A 12,478-nucleotide genomic window follows, 5' to 3' on the forward strand; every position below is an offset into this window, starting at 1 on the left:
TAAGGTAAAATGTTTTATTCAATTCAAAGGAAACTATATATATTTATATATAGAGGGGGGAGAGAGAGAGATAGCTATTCCTAAATTTTATTCAATTGAAGGCAGTACTGAGATAGTTCTTCACAACATTTTCATTCAATATTTGCAACACTTTGGTGTTTGTAGGGCCTACACATCTTGGTGTCTTGAACTGGCTCACAGCAGCTCCTAGAGCCAGGGAATGCTCAAGAATCTTCTGGAATGTTCCTCTCCGAACGACTCGGAGTTCGAGGGCCCCAATCCAGTTGACTTTGCGGGAACTAGTGTAGCCAGCATCAACAAAAGACTTGTCCAAACAGGTGCAGCATTCACCAAGCACGTCTTCACTTGCTTCACCACTGATTTCCCAGAAGATAACATAGTGTCCTGGCTCTTTGGATAAATCTATGTGGCTAGTGTAGTCAACAACTTCCAATTTCTCCCCTGCCAAAACTTGTGATGCTGCTTCCACAGCTATCTGCAAATCATTCTCTGTGTTCTTGTCAATGTTGATGCTGAGCAGAAGATTGCTACGGCGAACAAACTTGACTTCTGGAGCCGAGTTATGGAACCCCATAACCTTGACCACATCACCGAGCCTGTACCGGTACAAGCCTGCAGATTAACCCAAGTTATGAGATTAGTGATTTGTATAGACTAGGTAGAATCTTAGAGAATTTTTGGCTATGTACAATACTTATACTCTATCAATATTATGTTACTGTGCAAAAATTGGGTATATTGTATTTCCAGTTTCAGCTATTAAACTCAGGTAAACTCCAAAGTTTTGCTATGGAGAAATATTATCACATGAATAAATGTGAGAGTATCACAAGGCAAGAATTTGACAGTTACAAATTATATATGAACATGTTTCCCTTGGGGAATATTACTACCATTCTGAGATGGCATATACAACTCTCATCAATGTAGATGAGGGCAGGCCAATTAATAGGTAGAGGGAAATTGAGAAACACTATACGTAAAATGATTAAAGGTCCCGAGATTTACAAATGAAAATTAGTTTTTTAAACTATGATGTCGTATCCATTTAGTAGGAAAAAGCTTGGTTGTTATTGTTTTATTGTGATAGCATAGAACTCTACGCAGTTGAAAAGATAAAGAATAGAATGCAATCATAGTTCAAACGGAATAGATAAGCATAATCTGTGTTGCCGATTGCATGTAAATAGGAAAAAAAAAGACATGCACATAAGTCCAGGCACAGTGATTTTCACGAAACAGGAATTAGCTGCCAGCAACTAAGAATAGACCTGTCTTGGAATGGTGCACATATTGATGTGATTAGGTATGCACTATGTTCCTTTGGAAATCACAAGGAAAAAAATTTCTTTAACTTGGTCCCATGCAGGTCATATCACCAAGCATAAAAAGAAAAGTAAGCAGTTAACCACTTCCTTCCTCTCCCTCCCAAAAAAACACAATGAAAATTAAAAGGCATTAATTTGTCAAATAATTAATGAATTTCTGGAAACATTATGCTAATATAAAATTTTCCAATTGTGAAAGAAGAAAGAGGTGGTTTGAGGAATGGTCACGATGATTGATTCTTGGTCCTGATTCATTAATTGGGAAAGAAAAATTGATAGGGAAGACTTAAATACCTGCTGGATTGGTGATGACAATCTCATACTCCTCACCTAACTTCACCTCAGTGAGGCCCACAGGCTTTGGATCCATACAAAGGAAAGTTTCATCACCCTTTGTTCCCTCTAGCTCTGACAGAGGGATGAACTCAAAGTAGCCAATTTGAGGAAGCACAGTGTAAGTGGCCAATTCAGGTGGCACTCTTGGCTTCACATTCGTTCCTATCCACCCTTCAGAAGATCCATAGTCAGAAGTCAACAAAGGCAACTCTCCAGCATAATGCCTCAACTTTTTCAGATAAGGTTCCATTGACCCAGTCATGATACCATAAACATACTTAGCATTAGGGAACAGCTCTGGTATTAGGCCATACCAGTTGCTCAGCCCCATGCACTTTTTGTGGATCAAGTTGGCTAGCTCAGGGTCAGGTTTGAGAAGCTTAGACATGGCTGTCCTAATGGATGGGACTGTGACCTTGCTGTTAAGGACCCCTTCTCTGATGTCAACACAAAGCTCCTCCCATAGCTGCTCAAAGGTCCTAAAAGCATACACAATGCTGTGTGCAAATGTGGAAGACACCAACTGAACCTCTTCCCTCAAGATCAGGCCACACAAGAGGTGGCAGTACAATGATTGGTGAAAATCAGCACCAAATATAACTTCATCAGGGCTGCAACATGGGGATTGAATGGCCTTCATTGCATGCCGGAACCCTGGGTTGCGGAACACATTGGTTGTAGCTGTTCCTGCCAACACACCCCCTTTGGTTTTGAACTGCTTGCTGCTATAGATAAAGCTCAAGGCCTTGCCATTGTTTATGGGAAATTCCCTACACAATGGAATTCTCTTTCAGTTGCCAAATTCCAACTAGGAGAAAAATGAAAACCACTGTGGAAAAAAGGATAAAGAAGAGACACGAGGTTTAATTTAAATACCGGTTCCTAAAGGCAAAAGAGGTGTGGTATATCTGCAATGTGGTGTCAAACAACTCATCATTCCATGGTATATATTTTGGCTTTCCCTGAGTAGTGCCAGAACTGCAAGAGTACCATTTTCCCCCTTAATTGCAAATTCAACTAGTTAAATGAAACAAACATGAGTAGAGCACTAAAGTCTGACCTCAAAGACATGGTTGTGATGGGCTTGCCAGTGAGAATAGAAGAAAAATCACCATCAAGTATTCTGTTGATATAAGGCTCCAATTCTTTGTGAGTGACCAGTGGAACAAAGGCCTTGAAACTCTCAGGGTCAGTCCTCCCATTCAGTCCCAAATTCTGCAAGTACTCAGCTGAAGCGTTATCTTCCAAAATCCTTTTCAGAGTTTCCCTTTGAATCCTCTCAGCATCCTTTGTCACCCTCTCAAATTCCTCCAGCACTTTCTCCATGTTAAATTCTTCCACCTTCTCAGGCATCTTCACAGTCCTTCAGCTGCACCTATATTACAAAAGAAGAAGAAAAAAAAAGGAGTACTCAATTATATATAGAGGAGTATTGACTATTGAGAATTGAGTTCTGACTCATTATTATTTCCCTGTTACCTCCATAAATGCTACTCCTAAACAGCAAAAAAAAGGGGGCAATAATTGATTTACATAAAGAAACAATTCTGAAAAGGCCAAACCGCATGAACAAGGCTATATTGCAATACAGATGCAAAATATGGATAAAGCCAAACTGCACCGTTCAACTAAGGTTTTATATCCATTCGGCATAATATTATTAATAGTATTTTTCTGGTGCAGTAATCTTCCCCTTTTGTTGTCCAGGCAATAGGACCCAGATGAATAAATTCGAAAATTAATTTGCAGAAAATAGGATAAATGCGCTTTTAAATGGTTCTCTGAACCATTATAAAGACCAAAACCAGGGGAAACGTTAAAACGATGGACAATGATGTAGAAAATGAAAGAAAACAACCAAATTGGTCAGTGATGAAGCCTGAAAACACAAAAAAACAAAGAAAAGGATAGATATCAGAAGGAAAATTATGAGCTTCGATCTTTGGCTTTTCCTTCTTTATTCAAGTCAACTGAACTATCCCAAAGATCTATTCCAAGCACCAATAGTAAAATTGAAAATTCTTCAACCATCAAGTTAAGTTCATGTGAAGCAGAGAAATAAACCCGATAAACTTAGAGCAGAAAATTCAAGACAGGATGTAATTTTAAGTTACCACAGACCCAACTGTGAGAACAGGAAAAAAAAAAAAAAAAAAAACCAAAGAAAAAAAAAGTAAAAGTATAAAAAAAAAAGTCAAAGGGAACAAAAAAGTTTTCCTTGAAGGGTAAAAGGACAGAACAAAAAGTGGGGTTCCGTAAAGATTAGTTTTTGAAATACCCTTTGCTGAGAAAGAGAAACTAACTGAATTGGGTTACAGAGATTGAACCAGAAGACAACTGGGAAGCAGAATTGAAGTATATCATAAAGCTCACCAATCACAAGTGTAATATTTAAATGAAAATAATATATACTAAATAAGGGGATGTAAAAATAAATAATAAAAAGTCAACAAAAGCATATCCAGTTCGGTTCCAAATAAAAAAATGTAGAAAAATTCATCTGGGTATTCCGGGACATCCACAATCATGTCTTGTTGAACAACCCAGAAGCCAGTGGCAGTAACAGGAGAGGAAAAGTGAGAAAACACTTGGGAAAAGAATAATTTGCATGAAATTATAAGTAATAGTAGAATAAGAAAATGAAAATATGTACCTAGGGTGTGTGAGTAATGTGTGAGAGAAGAGACAGAGTTGAGAGTGCTGAGGTAAGATTCACCTCGGGGGTTGGAATTTATAGGCAACAGAAGATTACATAAATTTGAGTTTGATGTGTGTTGTTTGGCAATTGCCATAGCATTACATTTACATAACTTGTTCAACCAATTAGCCCATGGATTCTGGACGGAATTACGACACAGTCAGTCGGTTATTCATCACAATGCAACCTGCCTACATTTCCTTATCCGTCATTTTCAATAAATAAATACCCATACGAAATTTTAATGTTCGAGATAATGTATTTATTATTTTCCGATTCCTCTGTTATCAATTAACATGTAGTTGGTATCTCAGGATCTACTAAAATGAGAGCCTAAATTCTCATGTTTTTAACTATTCTATTTTTTTAATTTAATTATTAGACTAACTCAAGTAGTTCATATAAATATAGAAAGTATATATATAGAAAGTTTTCTACTGAAAATAAAAATAATTTTTAGTAAAGAAGTTTTTTCAAGTATTTCTAAAACTGTATCCAAATACATTTTTAGTATGTTTGGATCTATCAATTAGTATTATTTTTTTGTTCTAATTGTAAGTAATAAATTAGAGTTTTCTTTGGTCCTTACTATAAATAATAATTATTAATTTTAAAGTTATTTAAACTTAAATTTCTTTCGTACCATTCATTTATTGTTAACTTTACTTTATATGCATTTTCTTGTAACTAATATTAAATATAACAATAATTTAAAATGAAGAATATGTTTGGAATAAAACTTGAATTTACGATGAAATTGATTAAAAGTAACCATATTAATTATTACTTTTTTGCCTTGATGATTTATCTTTATTACTTATAATTAAGACTAGAGGTGGTATCAAAGTCTGACATGGTAGATAGATAACATTATCTCTAAGTATATGATTAATAACTTGATTTTGGATCACTGTATACGAAAAAATATTTGTTGAGAGATGTTAAAGAGGGCTAACTCGACTCACACGAGTTAGCTCATCATAGATTAGTATTTTAAACGAGTCAACTCAACCTAACTCGGTTTTTAGTGAGTTAGAAAGATTTCAACTCACCATGGGTTGATGGGTTAAGTGGATTACCTCACTAGATTTTTTTAAAATTAAAAAAGTTAACAGAAAAAAAAACTTTAATTACATGTTCCTATTTTTAATAAATAAAATAAAGAATTATAATTTTTTATATCAAGAAATCAAGTCTATCATTGATTTAAATACAAATATATAGGAAAATATCAATCAAAATTTCAAATAACAACTACATAATATTAAAACCATTGTTTTAAAAACCAGACCGGTCATCAAGCTGACTAGGATACTAAATTAGTGGGTCAAAGGTTGAACTAGTGAGTCACTAATTGAACTGCATGACCCGATTTTTATTAATTTTTTTTAAAAAAAAATATTCATGTTAAATATATTTTATACTTATAGATTTCAATAAATTCATATCCTATTTTAAATTTCAATTTCCATCTTATTTAAAGTTATCTTTATTTTTATTTTATATAAAGAAATACATTAAAATAATTACATGCTAAAATATATATTAATATAAAGGAAAAACACATAATTTAGTCTCTTATAATAATTAATAGTTTCAATTTCGTCCCTCTATAATTTTTTTGTTTCAATTTGGTCCCCAATAATTTAAAAATGTCAATATGAGACTTTCCGTCCAAATTTTACAAACGGCGTCAAATGTAAATGACGTGGATGCCATGTAAATACATACGTGAAAAGTTTCCATAGTCCTTCTTTAATGAACATGAAACGGCCCGTTCTGAAACCAGAACAGGCCGTTCTGATCCCACTCGTTGTGTGTTAATTTTGTAACTGAAACGACTCGTTTCAGATGCAAATGTAACACACAACGAGTGAATCAAAACAGCCCGTTTTGGTTTAAGAACGGACCGTTCTGGTTTAAGAACGACCCGTTCTAGATTCAGCACGGGCCGTTCTAGAACGCCAACCAGGATTAATGTTTAGATTTAAGTATTACATTTCAACAAAATATAGCAATGTGGTTCAAAGATTGAAAACAAAAATTCATAACATAACATAAATTCAAATATTAAAATATGCACCAGAGTTGATCTTTTCATCCTTATTTTTCATTATTGCCCATATAAATAACAAATCAATTAGGCATAGTTTACCATCTGAGCCGCCACGACCTATAACAGTAGATGCAATAAATTTATGCATAATTTTAATGGCAGCATAACAAATGTAGATGAATTGCATTAACCAGCCTCCCATTGTGTATGACCTGTTACAACCCCCTCAAAACATGTATGAATTAAATGATCTTGGAATTTTTCCCTTTTGGTTTGAAATCCAAAGATACCATTAAATTCCTCCAAATTGAGACGATACTCTATATTAAAAAGTTTAAAGAAAATCAATCATGGTTCACAATTTGCCCCGGTTAAAATTTCAATATGGAGAGAACTAAGATATTCAAGAACAATCCTTGGATCTGAAACAGCCCGTTTTGAAACCATAACGGCCTGTTCCGCTTGCATTCTTTGTGTATTTTTTTTTGAATCTGAAACGACCCGTTCCGGATGCAAAATTAAAACACAAGGAATGCAAGCGGAATGAGTCGTTCTGGTTTCAGAATGGGCCGTTCCAGATCATTAAAGAAGGGGGAGAGGAGGCATGCCACCTATGCATCTACTGGCATCCACGTCATCGCCTTTAACGCCGTTTGTGAAATTTGGACGGAAAGTCCCACGTTGACATTTTTTAAATTATTGGAGACTAAATTGAAACAAAAAATTATCGAGGGACGAAATTGAAACTATTAATTATTATAAGGGACCAAATCAGGTGTTTTGCCTAATATAAATTAAAAATATAAATAATATGTATATATATAATATACTTGCAATTGATATCACAAATAAATATATGTAATATCTACATAGATTTTATATTATTAAATATATAATTTAAATTTAATAATATACTATAAAAGTTATTTGAATTGTATATATTACAAACAAATATATTAAAACAATAGTGGTCATTATTATCTTTGATAAGACTCTTTGCTCTTTTATGAACAGGATTCAATTCTCATTATTATTTTTGTGGTTTGTAATCCCTTAAAAAAAAATATTTTTGTGATTGAACCGATTTAACCCACCGGTTTGAACCTGTTTGACTCAATGATTAAGTGAGTCAGATTGGAATTTAATCAAAATTGATTTACTTTTTTTTTTTCTAACCTGACCGAGTTTGAACCTGTGATAAATCAGTTGACTCATTTTAACATCACTAATTGAGAAAAGTTAACCCCATAAATAAATTTCAATACATCAAGAAAACAATATTTATAACTTTTGACCATGGGAAGACACATTGATTTATAAATAAAAGAAATTGTATTTAGTAGCTTTCTTAAATGTGATATATATATATATATATATATATATATATATATATATATATATATATATATATATATATATATATATGCTAAGACGATATTTATTATAAAATAGAAAAAATTAGACTTAATTGTATTTTTGATCCCTCAAGTATTGCAATTGTGCAATTTTGATTCCTAAGATTTTAATTGGGTAATTTTAGTCTCTAAAGAATTGCAATTGTGCGATTTTGGTCCTTCAATTTTTAATGGAACGATTTTAGTCTCTCGAATATCATAATTATGCGATTTTAGTCTCTCCTATTAAAAATTTAATAATTTTAATATATATATATATATACAATATTTTAAAATTATACAATTATTTATCTATTCAAATTAATGGATATTATAATTTTCGTTATTGTATCAAATAATATATATTTATTATTACTAAATAAATAAAATTTATATGTTATTATTTTTATAATATTACTGATAAATTAATATCAATAATATTATTAGTATATTTACAGATAAACTAATAATTTGATAAATATAAATTATTATATATTAATATACTTTTACAAAACTATAAGTATATTAATTAGAAATATATATCTTATCTTATATATTTATATTTTTGTAAAAGTATATTAATATATATACTAAGCTATATTTATCAAATTATTAGTTTATATATAAATATTCTAAAATTATTATTGATATTAATTTATTAGTAATATTAAAATACTAATAATATATAAATTTTATTTATTTAGTAATAATAAATATATATCATTTGATACGTTAACAAAAATTATAATATACGTTAACTTAAATAAGCAAACAATTGTATAATTTTAAATATTATATATATATATATATATAAATTTTAAAATTATTAAATTTTTAATGAAAATACTAAAATCACATAATTATGATATTTGAAAGACTAAAATTATTCAAAATCGCACAATTACAATCTTTTAAGGACTAAAATTACTGAATTAAAATCTTGGGGATCAAAATTGTACAATTGCAATATTTGATTGATCAAAAACAAAATTATGCCAAAAAAATTATTGACAAAAGAGATAAAATATAATAAAAACTTAAAAATGATTTATATAAATAAGAAAGTTAAAGATTTAATTTTTTTACACCAAATTTAATTTTAAAATATTTCTTAATTTGTGTATTATATTTTTAAAAAGTTTATCATATATATCTTGAAATAATAAAGATGCATATTAATTCATTTATTGCCTACTAAATGAAATATTAGAATTAGTGAATTCAAATGAATCCCATTTAGAACAACAATAACTACTTTAAATAATATAAGAAAATGTAATTGTGTCTGTTACTATAAACAGAAGGTCTTAAATGTAAAAGTTATGAGTATTTTTTTTTTTTTTTTTTTCGAAATCATGAGTGTTTAATATATAATTTTTTTTATTCATGAAATTAAAAGAGATTTATAATATTTACGCATCCTAATCCATCATTATAAAATAAGATAAATAATTAAAAAATGATTTTTTTATCAAAAAAATTTATATTAGAACAAGACATGATTCTATTCAAAGTTAGAATCCACTAGCAATATAGCTCTTTAAAAATTTCCAGAAAAATATTGATTAAATATAATAATAAGTCAGTTTATTTTTTGAAAAATTAATCTTTAACTTTCGATGAATAATATCATATATTAAAAACAAGATAAAGAAAATTAATGATCACCAATTCACTTTTAGATTAGTGGTTACTGTGTGAGAATGCAATTGTGTCTGTTGCTATAAACATAATGTCTTTAGGTTAAAAAGGAAACATAAGGTCTTAAGTGAAAAAATCATGTGTTTAATACAAAAGATACATTTTAAAAATACATAATTCTAAAAATATTATAAATAGTTTTTTTAATAAGTAAGAATTACAATAATAATGTTAAAATTTGAACCGAATTCGAACTTAAAATCTCATAAATACTACCTCAACTCCTTACTACTAGGTTGATATCAGTGATTTAGTTAAAAAAGATTTTGATAAAAAAAAATCATATTTTAAAAATTTAAGAATCATAGTTTTAAAAATTATATATATATATATATATATATATATATATATATATATATATATATATATATATATATATACTAAAAAAAATCATATAATAATACATATCTTATAATAGTATGATATTTGTCACTAAAAATTATTTTTTCTGTAAATTATAAATATAATATATGTTGGTATATTAATAAAAAAAAAAGATATAAATTATAATGATATATAATATATATTGATAAATCTCATTCAAAATTAATACTAAAATTATATTTAGTTATATGTCAAATATATTTATACTTACATAATTATATCTATAATAACATCTTTTGTATATCATTATATGTAACATTTCGTGTAGTATTTTTTATCATTTGAATTCGAATGAATAAATGATATTCATTAAATTAATATATATTAAATTTTTATCAATGATATTCAAATGAATCAATGATATTCATTAAATTATATATTAAAAATTTATCATTGTCTACTGAATACAACTGATAGCATTCATTGAATTCAAATGAATTAATGATATTCATTCATCAATAATGACCTATTTAATTAGATTAGTATTTATTATATTAGATTGTATTTGTGTCTTTTACTATAAACACACGGTCTTTGTAAAATCTAAGCTTAATATCTAAGTTTAAATTTTATACACTTGTTAATAAAAATCGTAAGACGACACTTATGAATAAAAAGACTATAAATAAATAAGATAAAAGTGATCTTTGTAATAAATAATAATTTTAATTTTAATATATCTCTTAATTTATGCATTATATATTTTTTAAAAGTTATCACATATATTCAGTAAAAAAAAAAAGTTATCATATAAATGATCGAAAATACATATTGATTATTCATGTTTTGTATACTAAAATAACTTCTAGCATTCAGTGAATTCAAATGAATCAAGTAAATTTATAGAGCAACAACGACCACTTTAGATTAGCGTATATTTATATTATATGAAAATGCAATTGTGTCTTTTCAAAATAGGTCTTAAGTACAAAAATATTGTGTTTTTAATACATATGTTTAATTTTTATGCATGTAAAACATAAGATGATGGTACTTATAGTATGACGAAAAGAATAATTGATAAAATATAATAACTTAAAAATGATTTTATTATAAATTAAGAATGTTAATTCTAATATTTTAATATATTTCTTAATTTAAGTGATATATTTTTTTAAAAAAATAATAATTATCATACACTTAAAGAGATAAAAGTATATATTCATAAAGTTTTGTCAGCTAAAAATAAAACTATTAGCATTCGGCGTGATTCAAATGAATCAATGACATTCATTGGTAACAATTAATATTTGGATTGTTCTTAGTACGTGAGAGTCTTGACTTTTCCTTATAAATAGAAGGTATTAAGTGTAAAATTAGGTGTGGTAAAATGTGTCGTAATTTTTAGATTAGTCCGTTCGTTCCTTAAAAATTAATGATTGGGTCAGATATTTTGGCCAGTCAATCCGTTTAATCTGTCAATTAGTTGAGTCAAATGACAAATTGGAACAAATCGCTTCATCAACTCTTTTTTTATTTATTATGTTTTATTTATTATTTTTAATGTAAATTCAATTAAACCATTTCATATTTATTTTGTGTATAATTTGTAATTTATTGTATAATAAATTTGTTATACATTTAATTTATTTTATTATATGTAATTTGAGATTTTTATTATTATTTAGGTACATTAGTTTATGTTAATCCTTTAGATATATTAAGGAAAAAAATATGTTAGAAAAGTAACTCAAAATAAATATACAATTTTTTTTCTTAGGCAAGAAAGACCAAGATTTGCGACCCATTTTTGGTGGACCGAACTATTTTGTTGTCCCTATATAAAATCATGAGTGTAACACCCTATTATTTTAATATTATTATTGAGTCTTTTCGTAAATTTATTAAGTTTTAGGGGTATTTTTGTAAATATTAATGGCATTTTTGCAGTTTTATTAAAGTTTGAGGGGTAAATGGGTAACTTGGAACGGGCTGTTCCAAAGTTGGAACGGGCCGTTCCAAGCAATAAAAAGATACTGAAATTTTAAGTTGGGAACGGGCCCAGAACGGGCCGTTCCGGAAGGAGAACGGGCCGTTCCGGAGGGAGAACGGGCCGTTCTGCTGAGAGTGAGAACGGGCCGTTCTGGTTTTAGAACGGGCCGTTCTGCTTTTTGGAAACGGGCCGTTCCAATTTTAGAACGGGCCGTTCCAGTTGAAAATTTTGCACAGATTCGAAGGTTCCAGAACGGGCCGTTCCGAAATTGGTACGGGCCGTTCCGGGTAACCCAGATTGCCTATAAATAGGAGGCATGGGGGGGTGAAAAATTATAACTGTGAAGGGTGACAAATTTTAGAGAGAGAGAGAGAGAGAGAGAGAGAGAGAGAAAGAGGAGGGAGAGAAAGAGGAATCTTGAGGAGGAGATTCTGTCCTAGTTCCGGTTATTGTTTAAGGAGAGAAGTGGAGGTTCTGCCCTAGTTCCAGTTACTGTCTAAGGAAAGAGAGGAGGAGGTTCTGCCCAAGTTCCTATCTATTCAGGTACGGGGGAAAAGGGGATTATTTATATGTATAGTACATGGGGGAATTGGGTAGAGGAAGAATTCCTTAGGATTATGATTGATT

The 12,478-nt window shown here is 29.5% G+C and overlaps 1 protein-coding gene across 4 annotated transcripts; it reads right to left on the minus strand.

The window, feature by feature from the left end:
- On the minus strand, positions 1 to 4,495 carry LOC109808861 (jasmonoyl--L-amino acid synthetase JAR4). Of its 4 annotated transcripts, none has more exons than XM_083074919.1 (5): positions 4,339 to 4,495; positions 2,746 to 3,060; positions 2,562 to 2,663; positions 1,644 to 2,455; positions 1 to 633 (listed from the first exon to the last, which is right to left on the minus strand). In XM_083074919.1, the coding sequence occupies exons 2-5, from the start codon at positions 3,036 to 3,038 to the stop codon at positions 92 to 94; spliced, it is 1,749 nt and encodes a 582-aa protein (XP_082931045.1). In that variant the 5' UTR covers positions 3,039 to 3,060; positions 4,339 to 4,495; the 3' UTR covers positions 1 to 91. The 4 variants fall into 4 exon arrangements, with proteins under 4 accessions (XP_082931045.1, XP_082931047.1, XP_082931046.1 ...); XM_083074921.1 differs by lacking the exon at positions 4,339 to 4,495 and adding an exon at positions 3,964 to 4,099; XM_083074920.1 differs by lacking the exon at positions 4,339 to 4,495 and adding an exon at positions 3,165 to 3,913.
- Positions 4,496 to 12,478: the final 7,983 nt, after the last annotated feature.

The sequence above is a fragment of the Cajanus cajan genome, chromosome 5, assembly GCF_000230855.2.
Source record: "Cajanus cajan strain Asha chromosome 5, NIPB_CcT2T_4, whole genome shotgun sequence".
Taxonomy (NCBI): domain Eukaryota; kingdom Viridiplantae; phylum Streptophyta; class Magnoliopsida; order Fabales; family Fabaceae; genus Cajanus; species Cajanus cajan.

Excerpts from the sequence above, each read along its gene's own strand:
- LOC109808861 (XM_083074919.1), bottom strand. The coding sequence starts at position 3,038 with ATGCCTGAGAAGGTGGAAGAATTTAACATGGAGAAAGTGCTGGAGGAA. Across the intron at positions 2,664-2,745 it reads ATCACAACCATGTCTTTGAG|TTCTGGCACTACTCAGGGAA; the intron begins GTCAGACTTTAG and ends GTACTCTTGCAG. Across the intron at positions 634-1,643 it reads TGTCATCACCAATCCAGCAG|GCTTGTACCGGTACAGGCTC; the intron begins GTATTTAAGTCT and ends GTTAATCTGCAG.